Below are 22,423 nucleotides of genomic sequence, written 5' to 3'. Positions count from 1 at the left end.
AACGGTATCACAAGACTGAGGACACATATATAACAGGGAATTATGCAGCACTTGATAATAAAATTCACAAATCTCAATCTACACAGTCTTTTGCCTCAATCTAGACTTTCAATAAACTAACCACTCAGATACCAGTAAACAGATAAGCATAAAAATGTCACATTTGACTTTTGCAGAACCATTTAATGCAAAAGACTGACTCCACAACATTTCATTTGATATAAATGCATCTTTACAAGATGTAGATCATGTTTTCCATATAACATGACTTGACCAAAAAGCATACTTGTCCAACTAATACATTGTTACATGCACAAGATATGTATACAGTTGTTTGTCATAACGGATATACATATAGAGTCAATGCATGTGTAAGTGTACCATCTTAAAGATAGTTTTCAAAATGAGGCTGGGAAGGATGCTTTTAGTTTTGTGCTTAGAAATGCTGCTGGTAATCCAGTTTTTGCTTCTTGCAGTTGCAGGTTCATGAAGCACCAAAGAACACTCTATTATAAGGCTCAGGCTACTATGAGTTGCAAGGCCACTGCTAAGAGTTCACTGCACCCAGATTGAATCTGACTTAGAGCAACTAATTCGTATACTGAAACACAAAGTGGCAACTCCTTCGGCTGTGGTGAATGTAATTAAAGTCATTTTTACCCTGCTGAGGTTCTTTATTCCTATTTTATTAAGCATGTACATAGAGAAGGCAATAGGGTGGCCAATTGGTTAGCCAACTATGCTACTCTCTACGTGTAATTATTTAAGAAGAGGGAAATGGCCCTCTAAATCTTCCTGTTTTTTAATATCCTCTGATAGAAGGGGGATACCTGTGAACACGCTTTACAAAGTAACATATTTTAATGTTTTCTTGGAAAAAAAGATGCTTTTCAATATTTAGTGTAAAGCATTCAACTGACTTAAACCCAGTTTGGTAGTAACTTGAAAGCTTTGACAGAGACTGTTAAGAATATAGGTAATATAAAGTTGAACCTTTGTAGAAAATTATACAATAGTCTGGCTTTACCTGGACAGAACGAGAATTGTTGATAATACAATAATATGGTTTTACCTGGACAAAATGACTTAATCTTATAATAGCATCTTATATGTCAAACGCACCAGCTTTGCAGTAAAGATGTCATTTCCAAGGCGAGCCAGTAAACCAAGACCCTCACATGATGCTCTTCGTTGAGCTGGAAAATTTTCACTTTCTGCAAGAATACCCTGTAGATTTACAGGTATGAATATATCAAACAAAGAACCAAACTAGCCGTCTCCAGGAGATATTACAGAAAATTACAATGATTTGCACCTGGAAGATGGACTGAATGGTGCTTAAAACCTCAACTGTCAATGTCTGGTTTCGTAAAGCAAGCAGGGACTGCACACAAGGATAATCTATCACATGGGCATCAGAAACAATGCAATCCTTTTAATATATTAGTCTATGAAAATCTAAAGATGTTAATTGACACCTTTAACCCTGCTAGCATGCCTACGCATGCATTTGTTACACTGGCCACATGCCATGGTTGCTTCTTGCTGTTCTTTATACATTGATCAACTTTGTTAAGAAGCATTAATTTCCCACCATTATCCTTGAGGTGAGGAACAATAAGAAAAACAAATATTAAATATTAATATTACAAAATATCATATCCATGAAATATGACCATTGTAATTGCGTACCTGCGTAGCGAACATGGTCCCAAAGCACAATAGCATTTGATTAACCAACATTTTGCTGATCGACTCAGACTAAAATAAAACATCACAAATCACAATTAATTAGCCAAATCAAATAGAGACATTTCAACATAATACAAAGGTAAAGAATAAAAAGACTTCCATATATGCATAAAATGAATCTGCATCATTGAGAGAAAGCAATAAGTGAAAGGTCTACATAGGAATTTCATTTATGTAGCAAGTGCCATGAGCAGGGAACAAAGAAGGATAAAACTTTTGGTAGAGAAGTCATTATTTGTAACCAATGCATTTTCCTTTTATCTACTTGTATTTCTGTTCAAAGGTTCAGTGTAAGTCACGGCTTACTTGAGAATGTACCAAGAAGATCAAGAACATCTTGAAACAATATATGCCCAAAACTAAATTTAGCTGTTCCGTAGCTTCTTAGTTGCAGGGTTGGGTTCAAGTTCATAACTTAGATTAGAATTAGGTAATAAGAATAAATATTAATAGTTAATCTAATTGAATAACTAAAATTTCAACTATATATGGAACGATGGATTCAAATAACATTTTATACCGGCCTGTACTGACTGGTATCTACCTGTCTGATGGCTAATAATCTAATTGAATAACTAAAATTTCAACTATATATGGAACCATGGATTCAAATAACATTTAACACTGGTCTGTACGAACTGGAAACTACTTGTCCTATGGCTAATCAGTCTGTGAACAACATGATTTCACTGAATCTGGTTGGATAAAGGCAGTACAACCCATTAGGCCAACTGAACCATGTGTGTCAGATGGTACTCTTTCCACCTTAAGTTCCCTTTATCCTCCGATCTCCTTCAAAATTATCTCAATCTCACATTTGAACCTCTATCTCCCACAAATCTTAGTAAATCAAGATTCAAACCCAAGAAAGCAACATTAATTTTCCCCAATTCAAGGTAAATCTGAAGCTCAAAATGAAATCCTTTGGCTAGTTTTTGTTGAATGGAGCTTTATTCTTAAAATTTCCCATCTCAAGGATATGGTTTTATACTTAGATTGTAACTTTAGCTCTAAATCTCTGTATTTCCTTCTCTGAATATCTGGTTGAAACAAGACCAGATCTACACAATCTAGCATAATATCTAACTCATTCTAAGCTGGGTCCTCATGGTTCCAACCAAGACTTGTCTGGGTCCAACCAAGATCCACTTGAATTTGCCTGAGATCAGTTTGGTTCCAGCCATGATCGATGCAGATCCAGCCTAGATCTGCACAGCTACAGTATAGATCCATGTAGCTCTAAGCTAGACACACAAAATCTGACCTAAATTTGCATAGATCTCATCCTGCAGATTTAACCTACATGTGGATATATAGGCTATAAGTTATACATGCACAGATCTCTTAATGGCTCTACACAATGTCATCACAAGAATGCAAAACAAATGTCCAGAGTACAATTGACGCAATTATTGAGGTACAATAATTAGTTGATTAAGTTGAAGTTCTTTATAAGTCGTCAACAATTAATTATTGATGTATGTCACTATTAAAATGTTTACCAAGAGCCTTAAAGCACACTCAACAAGAATCCTACATTGGATCCTGGTAACACAATTTGTCAGAATCATACTGAGGACCTAAAACCACCTCCCATCAGAAGACAATGATCATTTTAGTGGCGGTAGCCTAGTAGGCCTACGATATGACATCAAATTTTCAATCGGATGTTTCTGATACATGTATTATGAGTCAATTGAGTCAATTTTGGAACTTCTATAATTTTATACATGTTCTCTTCATATATGGTTTGCAATACATGGTAAGAACATATTTTGATTCATTATTAGATCTAAATTTAGAATAAAAAATCAACTATTTTTTATTTATTTAGTAGTCAAAATTCAGGTTTTGTATTGATCTTAAAATGGGTCCGGTCAGAACCATTCAGTCGTACCTATATGAATCGATACAAATCCATATTTACACATGGTACATGTGCATATTAATATTACACAGGTCTGTCAATAAAAATACAAGATCATTGCAAATGTAGCTTTGTAGCTGACATAAACAACATCATGATAATCTTCCAAAGAAGACTTGTCAAATAACATTCTTCAAATGAATACAATTAAGGATTTCTTTTGTGTTTCTTTAGCATAGATGTTTAATTCCCCAGCTTTATCTCTAGTATCATTCCATCTCAAATTTCATATTTTGCTTCTGAAACACAATGCTGAAAGTTCAACAAGAAAAATCACAAGGTTGATGAAATAATGACTACTACATGCCAGGTGAGAAAACCTACGATAGTTTTACTTTGTGGCAGTGACACACATAAAAGATCAGTTTGATAATGTGAGTCATTACTTTATGCTGCACCCACCTCATGTTGCGTACAGGCTATATTTGCTTGGACCTAGGCACTGAACATCAGGTGCAACATGGATATTAGTGATCAATGTGTGCGTTGTTTAAGTAGAATATGTAGGCATCCAAATTTAAAATACAGGTATGCACATGACCATTGACCAGTCCCTAGTAACAACAATATAATCTCAAAGCAAAGGCCAAGTTATTCAGGTGGTCCCTTCTGGACCAATTTTTATTACAAATGAGCACATGATAGGTGAGAGGGCAACAAAAAATGGGCTAGAAAACTGTAGTTTCAGAAATGTCTTTAGTTTGGCCAATCTTTGTTGCTTCTGTCATGTTCTTACCCTCTCTCATCCCTTACCCTCTCTCATGTTCTTTCCCATCCTCTGTTGCTTCTTCTCCTTCATCCTCTATTCCTGTGGACTGCTGACCACTTTATTCTTGCCAGTCATGCATCTGCTGAATTCGACCTTTGATAGAGTCAATTCTGGTCAAATCTGACTTACATCCAGCACTGGTTTCTGCATCTAATTGTCCACATGGCTATGAAAGGGTGAAGTGATGAGTTCGACCAAGGTTTTCAAATTCAGGTGTCAGACCCATACCAATCATGACCAGGTCAGTACAGGACCAAGTTGTACAGATGTATTATGTCAGTACATTGATGCATACCGAGTTTCGGAGAAAAGCTTAAAAGGACTGATAAATATTTATAAAATATTACAAACTTGTACTAGGCTGTACAAGCTTCTAACAGGTGTAACGCCTGGTATGTTGTCGGACCAGTAAATACAGTGAACCATATGGGACAGCATTGGAAACCTTGAACCCATCCACCATACCATACAAGTGGTTGTACATGCCTTGAATCTGAAGAAATTAGGGATTGAAAGGCTGACATATTAGGCTCTGACCATACCAAAAAGGTTTGACGTTATTCCACCATACATAATATCTTCATAACAAGTGATTAGAAAAGCATGCAAAAAAAATGATGGCATTAAAAAGCCAATTCAGTCGTTTATTAAGCCTCACAAATAGTTACATATAGTTCAACAATAAAAGCAACATAATTCTACAGAAAAGATTAAACACAGACTGATTAGCAATGAACCAACATGTGAGGCTATTACCCGAGGAAAGATGCAAATGTGTTACAGATAGTTCAACAATAAAAGAAATGTAATTCTACAGAAAAGATTAAACACAGACTAATTAGCAATGAACCAACATGTGAGGGTATTACCCGAGGAAAGATGCAAATGTCGTCATCCCATACACATGGCATTAGTCCATCTTTGCCACCATCAAAAGCTCGAAGCTCATCTTCATACCAATCACTGAGCATTAACAATAAATAAGGTTATTAAATTTGCTTCAGGTGAATAACAAAAAAAACTGTATCTAAACAGGGTTTGGCAAGATATATAAATAAGATTAAGCAAATCTTAAGCAGTGTGACAAGAATTATATAAAATGTCAGTCATATCAAGAATATTACAGTATGCCGATAAAGAGTGCATGCAGTAAAATGAAAGAAGTACCTCCCAGGTACCCAAGGGCCTAAGCAAGCATCCTTCTTATCTAACAAGGTTCTCAAGCTCGAGCTTTCTTCATATCCCGATGGATCACTTTTTATGCAAGTCACAGCAAAAATTTAACAAAGCCAGTTTAACAAGTAATGAAATGCATATCAATATCAGTACAAAGATTGCTCAAAACACTCAACAAAACAACTTCCACGATACAAAATAGCAACTCACTTTAACTTACCTGAATGGAGAAGTGCATATTTCGATGATTTGCTGATGATCAGTTTCATATGCCATAGGATTTGGAATAGACTGATAAGCCATCAATGTTCTGGCAGTGAAGAGGGCTAAAGCAGACTTCATATTTGGTAATTGCTTTGAGGAAAAGAATGAAATATAGAACAAAGCTCTGCAAAATTTTAACATACAGAATTTAGAACAAGCAAGCCGAGAAGAAGAGCAGTACCAACAAAAAAAGGAGAGAAAGATGAATCTACCCGCTGAGGTATGCCAATACGGGTTGAAGAAGAACTCCATTAATAGCTGCTACTGTCGGACAAACAAAGCTTCTTATAAAGGCAGTTAGTGCCTCAACTGCAGCCGACAAGACACTAGAAGAATAGAGAAGTTGAAATGTAAAAACTAATAATATACCAAAAGATAGATGTTCTTGCAAATTAGTTGAGAATCCATATGAAATAATATACATGCACCATTTTCCATATACAAGCACATCACAGATAATTTAGCCCATTGTAGGGCTCAACTCAATGCAAAAGTGATGCTTCAAACCAAGGATTGAAATATCGTACCACACCGGAGTTTCGACATTCGCTCGGTATGGTATAGTACTGTATACCGAGCGGTACACCGTTCTGTCACGGACTTAGCTGGTTTTGCCTAAGTCGTGCGGCACCCTTGCGTGTCCGTCCGCAAAGATCAACCTCCCGAAGCCTCCCGTGATCCCTTATGACCCACAAAAGAGAGAACATGACAGAGAAAACGCCTCACTCGGGATCCACAAGCAAACATCTCCGAAAAACACTTTATAGACAATGCAAATTACAAACAGACTCTACAAGCTGTGAACAGTTGCACAACAAAGGGTAAAATGGTCCATTACAGACCGAACTAAAATTGAACTATTAAGCCTTCGGCTGTCCCTCTACATGCTAGTCAAAGTATGAACATACCAAAAGACACGGACATACATAAGCATTACATCAAACATCCTGTTTAGAAGTTTGTCCGTGACAATTCGGTATATATATAATAAAATAAAAATTCGGCGACATCGCCTCTCTCTTCTCCCCAAGCGGGGCGACGTCGCCTCGGCAACATCATCGATATATATATATATATATATATATATATATATATATTTATATATATATATAAGTAAAACATATCTTATATATATTTTTATATAAAAGATTTTTTTATATATAAATTTTTTTATAAAAGGCCTCGACGACGTCGCCCGACGTGGGAGAAGGGAAAGGCGACGTCGTCTTTTATTATTATTATTATTATTATTATTATTATTATTTATTATTATTATTATTATTATTATATATATATATATATATATATATATATATACCGCCCGGTAACGGGCGGTCCATGTACTGATATGCTGGCGGACCGATATGTATCGCCCGGTAACGGGCGGTCCGTGTACCGATCTGCTAACGGATCGATATGTACCGCCCGTACCGGGCGGTATTATTCGAAATTGAAGACCTTTCTTCAATCCATGATTGACGATGTAGACCTCTTTTCAGTGACCAAAGAAGATAATGAGGTACGGGAATATAATCATAGATTTCTTTCTTTCCTTTGGATTCTCTCATTTCTAGTTTTCTTCATTTTTCCTCTTTGTCCTTCTTGAAGCCCCCATGAAATATCTGTGTCAAAATTTTGACAAATCATATAGTAATTACAGCATGTAAGTCAACCATCTAACAGTGTGACAGAAGGCACAGACGAAGGAGTTTGTTGGTCTTTTTTTTTTGTGCAGTAAGTGGTGAAGGATTTGATTCTAGGTGATGATCAGACAAAGTCCTTATGACTAAACTATCTGGCATCTTCAAAAACATATAGATTGTGGCTTCAAACCCTCAACCTCGGGCAAGTAGGCTTGGTATACCTCTACCGGATCAATGTCTTAGGTGTGAATATTTATCAGGTCATACACTTAACCTTTGAAAAGTATATTTTGGGACATTGTCACCAAACCAATGTTTAAGATATATAATTTGACAAACGAGTTCTTTAGCTTACAATCTTTGGTAAGTGGACTAGCATATCACTACTAGACCAATGTCTTAAATGTAAAAATTTCTTGAATCCTCAACCTTTAGTAAGTGGATATGATACTATTCCAATATTTCAAGTTTAAAAATTTATCAAATGAGGTTTTAAATCTTCAACCTTTTACACAATTTGACATACAATCCAAAATGGTATGAAACAGTTCTGATACTGATCGGTAATGATCAGATTTCGATCGTACTGGTCAGCATTTGGGGCTAATCATGTCCCAATGAGACCGGCTGTATTGAGTCAATTAGCACTTAAGACCAATGGTGACTAAGCTGTACAAAAATAACAAGATAAACTAGTCTAGCACAAATGAGGCTGATTATCTTACAAGTCTTTAAAAAATCTAAATATACTTTCATCAGATACTTAAACTATTACAGATATAAATTTTAGCTAGACAAATAGCAAATAAGGATTGAGCTGTGTCAGCATTTAATGTTCGATGTCTATCTAAACCATTTTCAATCATCATATTTTGCAGAGTTTCCAAATTCTAGTTTCAAAATAAGGACAGAAGCAAAATTACTCCAAAATGGACACAGTAATATTGCAAGGATGAAAATAGAAGAACCATCAGAATGTTAATTCAGTCTTACTATAGTTCTGCTGCCAAATCTTGTGCCTGCCTAAAGTAGGATTCAGGATTTCCAGCAAAAGGACCGGCCCAAAGTAGAAGAACGTCAAAAACTTGGTCTTCCAGTTCCTGTATATCATGATAAAGCTGAAGGTAGCACAAGCAAAACGTCTGTCAAACTCAGAAGTCAACTTTCTAAAAGCATCACACATACCTCTTTTGGCATATTTGCTACAAGAGAAGCCAAAAGTAACCAGCCAGCTTCTTTCTCCACAATAGCAGCAACAGGATTACGACTGAATGAAGAAAGCATCTTTTTGGAAACTTCAAAGACAGATTGGGGCAGCCTAGGCATAGCATATTGCAATTCTTATTGGTCAAAATGTAGACAGTTGAGCTACTCATGTTTAATACTGAAGATTTAGTTTCAAATACCAAACTATAAATGTTACAAAAAAGAATAAACAAATGCTGAAAACAAATTTAATAAAAATGATACTACACTTCTCAAATCGAAACAAGAAGAAAAAAAATAGTCATAATTTTAAAAGGTACCAAACAAACATGAATCTAGGAATTTGACAGTGGCCCATGGGTGCCGAAGGAAAAGACCTCTAATTTTGAGCAATATGTTATGACAATCATAACAAGTCATATGACCCCCAACCATTTGAGGTAAACTAAGATCTTTCTCTCCATTGAGTTCTATGTCATCTGTGGCATTACCCCTAGATAAATTAAAAGCAATCAAATCTCTTTTTGTTATCTCCAGACATGAACTGCCATGCAGAAACAGTACGAAACAAGTAGTACGCAAGTGTCCGAAGGCTGGCCAAAAACCCAATGAGCAAGTTTCGACCGATACACTTGATTTGTGAGGCATACCGATCGGTAATAGTCGGATTTCGCTTGTACCTGATCGAAAACAATTGAATTTCAATAGGCAACAATAATTTGAGTCCCCAACAGCCAATTTGACCATTGGGAGTCCTTTTGGGCTTATAAAAGCCCCTCCCTTTCCCCCTCTTTCACTCAGTCTTATTCTAACTCTTTTTCCTATATTAGAGGCTTAAACGTATTTAATCTCACTGCTTGTGATTAGTGAAGGTTGATTTGGATGAAAGATGGATTCAATCTTGAGATCCTATGGAATTTGTCTTCAATTAAAGATATTCACCATCTTTTTTTATAATTTCATATAATTTTCCTAAAAAAATATAAGTAAATATTTATTGATTAGGGACTAATGATTAATTAAGATATAATTAGAGGCAAGAAAAATTAGCTTAGATGGATCATGCATTGACTTACTCTACCATGATTAATGGACAATTAGAGGCTCCTTAATGCATGGTTAGGTAGATTATTTTTTTTTTTAGTAAAGGGTAAGTGGTGAAGGCAGCAGTCAACCACAGGACCTTGCGATAAAATCCAAGGTTCGCCATACCAAAGAGTACCGCATATTGGACCGATAAAGAACCGGTATGGGTGATACATACAAGTTTGTTGATATACTCCACTATATCATTTGTCAGTATGTCGATACAATTTGGTACATACCATACCGATAAATGATCGGTACATTGGTATGAACTGGTAAGGCGAACCATATGTTAAATTATCAAAGTATTTGCCTGATACCTTTCATGGTTACATAGATTGAGCATAATTAAAGTCTAATGAGTGGTAATTAAGGAAATTAAGCATATTGTATCATGTTTTGACTTCTTACATGAATTCATGACTCATTCTACCACATATTACAACAAATTAGAAGCTTATTATTGCATGATTAAGAAGAATAATTAATCATAATTAATAAAAAAATTAGAATTATTTTCTTACATTTAGACCAATTAGGTACTAATTAGGTTTAATATACAGTTAATCATATATGATTATTGTTGTTTGAATATGAAATTATTGGTGGAAAAAGGGTTTATTCTTGCATTTAACATGATAAAGGCTAATTAAAGGATAAAGCATAGTTTATCCATGCCACCAAAATTTGAGATCACAAAGCTCAATGATCCACGCACCTTGTATATCTAGAAGGATAAAGGAAAGGGAAAGACAATTGACAACTTTGAGTAGATGTGAAAAAACCTTTATGGCATCGACATTGATAGGAGCTCATCATATTCATAGCCTTCATATGATGGAAGAACTTATAACCAACAAATGTATGGTGTTGATTCGTATTTTCAGAGATTGATCATTCTTACGGTCCAACCTCCATAGCGCCACATACCTCTTTCATTCTAGGACATATGTTAATAATAATGTTGAGACAATGACTCTTAGTACGTTGATACATTAATGGCACATAATTTACCAATATAATATATCATGGGACCAATTCCAAGATTGGGTCCAACAAACAAATCATATCAACATACAGCTTCAATAAATCGAGGATCCCGATCCACCGATTGTAAGTCATGCCATTGAGTTTGGTGGTAGAAATGGGTATATATCAATATTATCTCAATAGTTTTCTCTACTCAAATCTTAGAGTTTCAACACCTAATCCAACATCTCAACTCTTTTCTTTATACATGATCCAAGATCAACAAAAGCAACTTTCTTTTATGGAGGACATGATAAAGTTTTTCCTCAATGGATCTAAAAGGATAAGAATTTCAATTTTTTATCCTTATAACCTATGACTTCTATTTATTTAGGCTTGGATATTCTTGATTCATATATACCAAGAAATTAGGTGTAAAAACATTGAATAGGATTTTTTTCATTTTCAATTTGCTGTTTAGCATTTTATCGAATTGCTTGGATATTTATGCAATTTCTTATATTGCAACTTATCACGTTAAAAATGATTCAAATATATTTTTTTTTAATTTCCATTCATTTAGCATATTCTTGATTCAAACATATTAATTAGGCATAAGGACCAATGAAGTAACACACAGTACACCAGCATCAACCAATACACACCAATCAGCCAAGAGACCGATATGCATGGTCCACCTATGCACCAACCAACAATTCATGTTTCTAGCAAAATTTTCTTATTGTTTTCCTCCACTTCTCCTTGAACCATTAATCTTAATTGACTCAACTAAGACATTTCAAGTCTTGGTTGTACCGGCCAACTAAGACAATTTTTAATTGTTTGGTGCCAAACAAGATTACCTCTTGGTAAACTTGCTCCTGGGCTTACCAGAAAATTTCAAGGATCAACTTTGCTGCATGTTTGTTCGTCAAAGGAACTTGATTACCACTAATGGCTGATTAGAAACTTTAATAACAAGTGTGAGAAAGAGTGAGACTGAGAAAGTAAATGATTGAAAGCGCCAAAAGAGGCCCCAAGCAATTTGACCCACCATTGGCGTCAAACTTGATTGATTTAGCACAACATGATTAAATTCAAGTTGATACTGACTATTGGGGTCAAATTTGACCCAATTTGGCTTGGTATTGACCAAATTCCAATCGATACCGACCTGTACCAACCAATACAGCATAAGATTCAACCATATCAGTTGATACATCACCTGTACCGGTCGATATCTCTCAAAATAGGGTGGTCCACTGGTCTACCCAAACAAGATGGTCCACATAAGGAATGACATCTCGATTTGACTAGTGGTGTCGATCAATGGTTGGACCTCTACGTAACAATCAGCACCGGCGTACCATTTGTTAGTACATCGATATGTACCAACAAACCCAAAAAACCATCAAAAATGCCTGAAAATGTTTAGAAAATAAAGAAAATCCTATTTTAATCCCTTTAACTAAAATTTAATACAATTTAAATTAGATTTCAATAAGAATATAGTCAAAATAACATTTAGATAGCGAATTTATCTTTTTATTATGTTGAGTAGCAACTTTGCAGCATGTTCTTTTTTTTCAACAATGTTGAATCATCTACGAAGATACAAACAATATTAGATTACGTATCAGACATATAGGCTTGATCTTCCACCAAATGATAAGTTTAAACATTTTAGTTCCTCCAATTGAAGCTCTAAGGCTAGAATCACCAATTAGGAAGGCCAATTAAGAAAGAGTATACGAAAGAGTGAGAAAGAGGGGAAAACTTATGTGAGAGGGAGTGAAAGAGGGGAGTGAGGAAGCTTTTAAACCATTGAACCAGGCCAAAATTGGGGTCCCTAGGACAAATTCTAGCCCTTGATGTGTATCAGTCAAGATCTGGCCATTACCAAATGAAACATGTTGATAACAGTCATGTTTCGGCTATTTCGTCCATTTTCTTGGGTGTACCAAGCGGTACACCCGTGTTCTGCCCGATACGAGGCGGCCTATGTGTCGATCGCTAGCTACACTGGTGCGTAATGCATAAACCATACCATATCATGTGACATTGCAATCCTTAGGTCCACGTATCGATCAGCAGGTGGACAGGTACATATTGCCGACTTCATACCATTTCAAGCTGTACATCAAATAATGGTCCTACATGGTGGGAGTCTTATAGAACCAACACAAACCATTAGCTTAACAAACTAATTTTTGCCAGAACCCTTATTTTTAGGGAAAGCAAACATAAAAAGCGAATGACAACTACAATGTAGATCACAAAATTCCAAAATACAGTCACTTGCAATGTGCCAATATATAAAGATATGCCTTGTGTCATAAATATAAGAAAAACTTTCTTGCAACATGACAAACGCAACACATATTATAGAGCTACTTTCAGGACCACACACTAACCTTGCAGGATAACCGAGAAGTAACTTAGGCGAGATAGAAACAAGTGCTGCTAGAAGTGTGGCTTGCCCATGCAAAGAGTTGAGCTCAAGATTCAAATTTGTCCCCTATTTAAAAAACAGATTCATGAGTATGACTTCTAACATTCCAGATCAAGAAACAGCATTGGCGAACATCAATATCAAGAAAATGAAAATAACCCACAAGAAAACCTTTACAGAAAGTTATGAACAGGTTTGAGTACAACAAAAGTGGAGTATCACATAAAAAAGTTAGTATTTTTCATTTAACCTGATCAAGGAACCAGCCATCAATTGCAGCACTAAGCAAAACAAGTAACCAAGGGAGACTAGAGATATCAAAGAACAATCGACTATGCATAAAACCACCAAGGGTTTATGAGTACAGAAAAGAGCTGGTTGATTAAAAAAGCATCAAAAGGGTACAGGTGCAGAAGGTCACTAGTTAGTAGCTAGATAAACCATCTTAGCTGCACTTTGAGAATATGCAGCCTGGCAGGAAGCCACCAATTTAGCTGAACTCAGAAAGAATCTAGCACCCCTCTTTACTCATGTACCAGAATCTGCTGCTGGAGTCTGTACAAACACAGAGGTATGAGAGGAAACACTCCTAACGCTGGATCAAGAGATCGGCAGACCATTGAGAGGCTACCGTATTTAACTCTTATTATTGGCTGACCAACTCTTCACTTACCCTTTGCTGTTCTTGAGACTTGGGAAAGAAAGTAGTACTCATGAATTACCAATTGGGAGAATCAATGAATAGTAACATAGAATCAATTCCATATTTTGTAGAGGGTATCAATTCCTAATCTGCTCTAGTTCCTGGTATTACACTCACTCAATGTCCTTGCAACTGCCATTCTTTCTCAATTGAAAAAATGACAAAGTCAAAGAAGGTGGAGCAGCTACCATTAAGAGACCAAGTCCATCCTGTGTAAGTTGCATGTTTTAAACACGGCAACAACACTCGAGACCCGATACAACACTATATTACAACTTCATTTCGTATGCATCAAGTAACCTCACTGAATTTTGGATCTCCACCATTGGGATTTTATAAAATATCACATTAGTAGCATGATGTTTGTATGAGACAACATTAGTCAAGGTCCCTAGCTACTCAATAATTCCAATCTAATATGGTCTCTCATCCAAATTGGAAGTCATCACAACATTGATTGGATGCATTTTATAGAGAACCAACAGGTAGAACAATCTTCACTCCTATGTGGGAGACTTAATCTAGTCAACTCATGTTCAACCAACCTCCATATTTATCACATTATATCTTCCTAATCCCTAATTTTGATAGGTCTTCTCCTAAATGAACCAAAAAGAAACTGCAAAAATATTATGTTTCACAAATTGAGGCAGACCAAACATATTTATTAAGAGCAAGGACCATAATTTCGTACCATATCGAAGTTTCGAACGTAGCTCGATACGGTATAGAGTACCAAGCTGTCACGGACAAACTTCTAAACAGGATGTTTGATACAATGCTTATGTATGTCCGTGTCTTTTGGTATGTTCATACTTTGTACAGCATGTAGAGGGACGGCCGAAGGCTTAATAGTCACATTTTAGTTGGGTTGGTGACCGCTTTAGGCTTGTAAATAAAGGTTGTGTCATATGGACACGTGTGAGAGATTTTCGATCTGTAATGGACCATTTTACCCTTTGTTGTGCAACTGTTCAGAGCTTGTAAAGTATGTTTGTAATTTGCATTGTCTATAAAGTGTTTTTCGGAGATGTTTGCTTGTGGATCCCGAGTGAGGCGTTTTCTCTGTCCTGTTCTCTCTTTTGTGGGTCCTAAGGGACCATGGGAGGCTTCGGGAGGCTGACCTTTGCGGACGGACACGCAAGAGTGCCGCACGACTTAGGCAAAACCAGCTAAGTTCGTGACAGATGGTATCAGAGTGGGACAAGCACTCATAGAAACACTTAGCATGCACACGTGGGGGACCTAGCGGGGCTGCGTTGAGGGCAGTCAGCACACACGCGATCGTTTGGGGGAAAAACGGGCATGGAGATGTAGGGAAAAGGAGTCGCTCAGAGGAGCGGGCATCTGAGATTGGCATTCAGAGGAATGGCCAACCCTTCGCGCAAGAGGCACCACGAGAACAGACAAGCTTGGAAGAATGCAGAGCGCACAAAGGTTGGGATGGCTGAGTTTGAGCTACGGCTCAACGTTGACAACTATACTTGATGGTGCTCAAGGCAAGCGAGGCGCTTAGTAAAGGATGAGACCATGCAAGGTGGAATGAGTTGCTCAACGACCAAAAGAGTTATGCAAAGCTCACATAGGTGAGGGGAATTGCTAGCTCGAAGAATTTGGTACTCATGCATAGGCTTGTATGCGAATGATGGAATGTTCGTGGCCATCCCAAGGCGACCGAAACTCAGTGCCATGGAGCATTGAAACTTTCTCTTCGACATGTGAAGGATACGTCCGTAGGAGGCTGAAGGGTGCAACTAGTTCGACATGTTGCTAGGCCTTGAGGGGTGCAGCGGGGGCTGTATTGATGTGGAGTCGCAATCTAGCAAGTGTGTTTGCAGGAGGCAGAACAATGCACAGTTTGTTCAGCAAATCGGAGTAGTCCAAGGGGATGGTGGTCTCCGAAACGAAGAGAGATGTTGCTCCAATGGGATAGTTATACAGGAGGGATAAGTCCCGGATCTCCAGAGGGAGAATCATGTGGGACGGACCTCACAAGTTTAAGAGGAGTACCTCAACAAACAACAACTCCACGAAGCTCAATGGACTGAGAAATCGGCGAGGAGTCGTCGCATGATCTCGCTTGAGAGAATACATTGGTGGATGCATTGCGACATCAAGTGAGGGAGTGACCTAAAGCAACACAAATGAAGGCACACTTGGAGTCGATATGGAGATCAAACTCAAGGGAGGGCTGACCCGTGGAATGGTGGGCGCGAGGGCCACCATTAACTCAATGCAAAAACGAGGAGCGGAACAACTTGGGTGTAACTTGGCGAAGTACCCAAGCCGCATGAAGGGAGCCAGCATAGAAGATGGAACATGGAGCGAAGGCATAGTGCTTTCCTTATACAGAGGTCAAGGACATGAACTCTTGCAGAGGCAAGAGCAGAATCATGTTGTTCCATGGGTCATTCATTCTGACGGAGCAGACTCATCTTGCATGATGCCAAAGACGAAGGGAGCTTCTGGGCACATGCACTTTATCTCAGAGGAGCATTTGATAGAGGGACTAAGGCGACTCAATTTGCAGAGGCGAAGTTGGGTTCAGAAGGCCTTAGCACGGGGCAAAAGGACGCAGAGGCGAGTACTCTTGAAGAATATGCCACAGTGTTGTCATTCAAGTTGCTATAAAGGAAGCGGTGCGCAGCGAAGATTGTGCTGGTAAGGGTAGAGGCCCAGGATCCAGACAATGGTGCACTAATTGCAGCGAAGTCAGGGGACTTCGGGAGCTACTAGGCGACGGACTGTCCTAAAGCGGTGCTTCATCTAGGTGTGATCCAAGAGTGGGTGGATGAAGGTCGATTGCCAAAGGAGCGAACAAAATCGAAGGTGGAAGAGACCCTGCGATGTATTGGCAGAGGCCACACATGGAGGGACCACAATTCGAGTTCATCCCACAAGGATCAGAATGCAATAGAGATGTCACCAGGAGGCGACATGGTGCAGCAGATCGTGGTGGAACAGTTCGTGGCAATGCGATACACACAATCTAGCCCCATGAGAGACTAGATCATACGGAGGTATGATCGGGAGCTACTAGAAGCTCCACTTCGGTGAACAACACGACAGCAAGAAGGGCTATGGATTCAAGGAGTGAAGGCCATGGTACCGTAGAGGCGGGTCTTCCGTGCGTGCATCGAATTTTGCATCGGATGAAAGCCTTGGTCATCAACATATGAGGGTTGTGTTCCACCAAGGGAAAAGTTCGAATGCAAGTACCAGTGAGTCCCATGGAAGGGACTTGATCATACAGCGGTATGATCGAAGCAGCTGGAGAGTTTGACTGCTCCAGAGCTCATATTCGCTTAAGGGAGCCCGACAAGTCAGAGGACAAGGTCGAGTAAGCGAACGTTGCTACCAAGGAAGCTAAGGAGAACAGAATCGGTGCAAACCCTACAACGTGATGGCAGAGGCCAAGCATGAGAGTTGCAGTCTGTCTTTCCATCGACCAAAGGGAGCTGCTTGGATAACACAGAGGTGTTGAAGTAGGGGGTCGAAAGGGGCGAGGAAGCGACAACGAGTCTAGAGGGACTTAGCTACCCAAAATCAAGCATCAGTTAGACAGACTGGAGGTGGACTCGGAGGAGTACCACAGAGGCATATCTACTGATTGTGAAGAAAAGGGATGCAGATGCGAGGCGACGGATAGTAGTGCCATGGGCATGCCAGCGCTATGGTACCGCAGAGGCGGGACTTCCGTGAAAGTCATTGATCCCTTGCTCTCATGGAGGGAGAGCGCTTGGTCGTGAAAGGGGTCGAGGAGGTGGAGCATGCAGAGATAAACTCCAAGTACCGAGACAAGGCTGAAGGGCAGAGGCCAAGGAACTTCGTAAGACCGGTGTCAATGAGTTTCTCATCAAGATAGCCGAAAGTGAAGGACTTCGGGTCATGCAAGAGTGCACGACCAAGGAACGAAGTAGTCAGTACGCGGTGTTGTACCTTCGCTACTCAGGGGAGTAGGCGGCAGGGTTGATGGAGAAGACGGTACAATCCCAGAAGCGACCAAATCTATTAGAGAATTACTCCAAGTTTGGGTGAAAACTTCCTGCATTCCAGAAATTCGATGGCATTGAGAAGGTGAATCACAGTAGCTAACTCAACGCAAGGAGTGCAAACACTTCAAGTGCTTCAGAAGTGTGAGCAAAGAGTAGGCGAAGGCTAGTAACCAGCTCGATGCATGGAGTACAACCTCGAGGAGGCGGGCAAAGTCAAGTAACCTTTGCCTTCTCGACCCTTAAGAGAATGGGCGAAACCAAGTACCCCAATTCTCTTATCTATCCAGCAGAGGAGCTCTGCACAAGTTCAAAGACCCTTCGAAGATAATGGAAGATAATAGTTGTCAAATCTTCACCAACGGTGATCAGTGCTACTGAGAGTAGATTGTCCGCTTCATTTCCCAACGAAATGACAATCGAAAGCGGAAGTGATGCGAACCTACTTGGATGTGACAACTAAGTGAAAGAAGAGTCAATGAGCAAATTTTATCGAGGAAGGACCCAAAACTTCAGAAGTTTGCGAGACGATGCTCGTTAAAGCTCCAACAAGCATCCACCCAATTCAAGCAGCATTAAGCATTTGAGAGACTGGCGTAGTAAGGATGGTCTTTTCCTTCATTTGGAGGATCCGCAGGAATCAACAAGGATCAACACAACTCAGCCAACCCCACACCAGAGTCAAGAGTCATTGGTGAGTTGAAGCAGCATGGTGGATCAAAGGTTCGACTACTCAAAAACAGCAGCGGAGAGCAATTGGGAGCCAAGAGGCGCATTGTAGCTGGAGCAGAAGATTGAAGACTCAGCAAAGGCGAGGAGTTGCAGTGTCAGCAAAGGCTTCAACGAGGACGTCGAAGGAAGAAGTGGGGGAGAATGTCATGGACAAACTTCTAAACAGGATGTTTAATGTAATGCTTATGTATGTCCGTGTCTTTTGGTATGTTCATGCTTTGTACAGCATGTAGAGGGACGGCCAAAGGCTTAATAGTCTCATTTTAGTTGGGTTGGTGGCCGCTTTAGGCTTGTAAATAAAGGTTGTGTCATGTGGACACGTGTGAGAGATTTTCGATCTGTAATGGACCATTTTACCCTTTGTTGTGCAACTGTTCAGAGCTTGTAAAGTCTGTTTGTAATTTGCATTGTCTATAAAGTGTTTTTCGGAGATGTTTGCTTGTGGATCTCGAGTGAGGCGTTTTCTCTGTCCTATTCTCTCTTTTGTGGGTCCTAAGGGACCATGGGAGGCTTCGGAAGGCTGACCTTTGCGGACAGACACGCAAGGGTGCCGCACGACTTAGGCAAATCAGCTAAGTCCGTGAGAAAACGGTACACCAAGGTGTATCGCTCGGTGTGTGTGTGTATATAAGTAAAAGAAAAAAAAGGGTTTGTCTGCTCATGTGGGGAGAAGAAAATGTCACCGCCTCGTTTCGTCTACCGCATTGGGGGAAGAAACGTCACCTTGACGAGGCGACGTTTCTTCTCCCCGCGACGTTTCTTCTCCTCGTGCGGATGAGGAGAAGTCGCCGACGACGTCGAGGCCTCGTCACCTCATACGAGGAGGAGACATCTCATCTGCGGCGTCCGGCGAGGGAGGGCGACGGCGAATTGGGATCGTCAAGGGAGAGTGGCGTCGGATCTCCAAGTTCTCCTTTTTCTTCTCCCTCTTCTTTCTTCTCCCTCGATTCTCCCTCGGCTAATACCATATAGTAGCGGGCGACGACAGTCGAAATCGACCGTCACCGACCGATTTAGGGTGGTAACAAGGCAGAAGCAGCCCCAATTGGTCTGGCGGACCAACACGTACCGCCCGGTACGGGCAATATTATTCGAAATTAAAATCCTTGATTAAGAGTAAAGATCTATAGCAAAAAATATTATCAATCTTCAAGAATTTAATCAAGCACTATTTGAAAAGCACTAGTGGAAGTTGTCAGACCAATTGGACACTTAGAACGTGGGACAGACTAGAAAAGAACTAAACTCCTTTTGGTACCCTCATCTCAACGGAGAGATGAACATAGGTAGATTGACATTTGGTTGGTGCAATCACATGCCATCAAGAAATTTTACCGTGACCTTCAACTTCAGTAGCAATCCTAATGCTTTTAACCATGATTATTATTCTTACAAAAATACTGTTTAACCAACATCTAATAAATAATAATAATACACCATCATATTGTATCATATTAGCACCATGTAAACAGGTGAGAGGAGCATGACGCAAGGAAAGCCTGTCCGTGAGTCACGAAGAGAGCTCACTGCTTTAAAACAATAATAATAATAAATCAGATCAGACTGTCCGAAAAGGGCGGTTCACATCCTGATTCAGACCTGCTTCAATACATACCATAAGTACCGGTCAGGCGGAAACCTTGAACCAAGCTTTTGATACTGATAGAATCACTTAGAGAAGAATCCAATGGAGCTTTGCATCTCCTTTTTTTATAGCTTCTTGACTTAGAAAGCATAATGCCTCTATGCTTATTTCCTGAAAACTTCTACCCCTCAAAGATCATCTTCATTGGGCTGCCTTAATAGACATCACACTAAGGACATCCCCACAAAAAATAGATGGCTTACAATGATAAACTATATTTACTAATCCATTGTTCTTCCAAATAATCATCCACCTGCTACTGTTTTCCCCTTCTTGTTTATAAAATTTCTGTTCATGTACTGGGCATCTTAGAAAGGCTTTGCAACATAGAAGGCATGATAGGGTTTTCACTCCATGACGGAAAGAACATAACTGCCTCTTCTCTGCTCTAGCTTACCAGCTTCATCTTCAGTTCCATCAACCCCAAAACAGGTGCTCTAAAAGTCGTGGATGCTCACCTTTGGGGCTTCCAACCAAGAAGGCTCCGATTTCCTTATTCTCCTTACAGAATGATGATTGATTTATAGACAGTAACGTCACCTAATTTGCTACCTCACTTCTATTCCATTTTTTGTTTCTTTTTAAAACTATACTCTACTAAAAAGAAAATGCTTCTTTTTGCACACATAATTTATTTTATTAATCAAACAAAGCTTAGTAGGCTTGCCTAACATTTATTAATAAGACTATCTTTGTAGTCAAACCTCCAAATTTCACATTTTCTAGGAGACCATGACAATAATTATAATTGCTACACTTGTTTCAGTTACTAATTTACTATCAACTAGCATAAAGAGAATATAACATTTAGGTGATCTTTATGTTTAATTTCTTTAGTTCATTATTGATTATCAAGTTAACTATAAACGGTAAGAGCATAGAATCGATAACTGTCAATCTAGAATCGTGAATACAAATCAGAGACATTTCTTACAAAGCCACTATCAGTTGTAGTTGTAATAATATTTTTTATTCATTTCTTTCAGAAAACCAAACTTAGATAACCTAGACGTAACAGAAATGCATTTACAAAGTTGAGGCATTAAGCATAAAGTAAAATGCTTATTTCTAGGACACAAAAAAGTAGTAATTAATTGTTGGCATAGACAGAACTATATGACACATTAGGAAAGAGTAAATGAAGAATAAGAATATAAGAAAATACCCCAAACTCACTAACTAGCATCACCTTTTCCAAAGATCCACTTTCTCTCAGAGCATGTAATGTTGTCACACCATATGATATTAATCCACCAACACAAGAGGGATCCACCTTTGCCAATGCACGCAATGTCAATGCAGCTTCAATGCGCACCTGCAAAAAAAAGGTCTGAGCCTCTGTACCATAGTATCTATAAAAAGTATAAAAAATAACAGAAAACAACATAATCAGAGCTAAGCTAAAGGCTTATTACTGGAGATACCAACTGTTAATGCTAGCGTTCAGCTAATTAAAGATCTCAACAGATGGAACCAATTTCATGTAGGGTTATTGTAAACATAATCCATGTTTCAGGACTATTTCTAGCATATTTAACTTATCAAATCATAGGCTTGAATTACCTATCAATTGGTCATCAGTTTGGGGCCTGGTTCTAGCATCGTGATAAAACATAACAAATAATCATTATTTTATATGTCATTGACCATTTCAATAGCTTTTAACTAGGAAATAGAGTTCAGACTTTTTTGCTGTCAATTTTGATCAGTTCCAATTAAGATTCCAAACAAAAAAAGGATAGTTTGCCCCATAATGAGTTTACTTCACTACAAAATGATCTGATGCTATCAGAACCACCAGGCTGCCTGCCATTGATGTATGGTGCCTTCTTGTTATGGCGTTGTATAGATAACCAATAATTTCTAGAAACAGTTAAGTAGAGAAGAACAAGATAAAAAGAGGAATTTTTTTCTATAACATGTTTTTGATGCAACAGTGCCATTAGTTTTCTTGGCAGCAGTTACCACAGAATTAATCCAGACAAATTTTGCATGTCTAACTTTAAAGTTTTAAACATAATAAGATCTTAAAACCACAACAATTGGTTGAGTAATAAGATCTTCTTTTGGCATGAACCACCAATTATCAGCACTATTAGCCAGTTCA

At 38.7% G+C, this 22,423-nt stretch overlaps 1 protein-coding gene across 11 annotated transcripts in view; it reads right to left on the bottom strand.

Annotated features, from left to right (window-relative positions):
• LOC103986806 (protein SWEETIE) overlaps window positions 1-22,423 on the bottom strand; it is an 82,781-nt gene that overhangs the window by 38,855 nt on the left and 21,503 nt on the right. For 9 of the 11 annotated variants that reach the window (XM_065186112.1, XM_065186109.1, XM_018827852.2 and 6 more), the window contains 12 exons: window positions 21,482-21,631; window positions 13,207-13,310; window positions 8,717-8,849; window positions 8,525-8,631; window positions 6,101-6,214; window positions 5,845-6,012; window positions 5,616-5,702; window positions 5,318-5,411; window positions 1,693-1,761; window positions 1,479-1,601; window positions 1,316-1,384; window positions 1,123-1,227 (listed from right to left, as the gene is read on the bottom strand). In XM_065186112.1, coding sequence (XP_065042184.1) covers window positions 1,123-1,227; window positions 1,316-1,384; window positions 1,479-1,601; window positions 1,693-1,761; window positions 5,318-5,411; window positions 5,616-5,702; window positions 5,845-6,012; window positions 6,101-6,214; window positions 8,525-8,631; window positions 8,717-8,849; window positions 13,207-13,310; window positions 21,482-21,631 — 1,323 coding nt within the window. The remainder of the gene's footprint in view (window positions 1-1,122; window positions 1,228-1,315; window positions 1,385-1,478; window positions 1,602-1,692; window positions 1,762-5,317; window positions 5,412-5,615; window positions 5,703-5,844; window positions 6,013-6,100; window positions 6,215-8,524; window positions 8,632-8,716; window positions 8,850-13,206; window positions 13,311-21,481; window positions 21,632-22,423) is intronic. The other 2 variants (XM_018827855.2, XM_065186113.1) reach the window with 1 other exon arrangement.

Source organism: Musa acuminata, chromosome BXJ1-6 (genome assembly GCF_036884655.1).
Source record: "Musa acuminata AAA Group cultivar baxijiao chromosome BXJ1-6, Cavendish_Baxijiao_AAA, whole genome shotgun sequence".
In the NCBI taxonomy this organism is placed as follows: Eukaryota; Viridiplantae; Streptophyta; class Magnoliopsida; order Zingiberales; family Musaceae; genus Musa; species Musa acuminata.
This window is presented reverse-complemented; position numbering and strand designations above follow the sequence as displayed.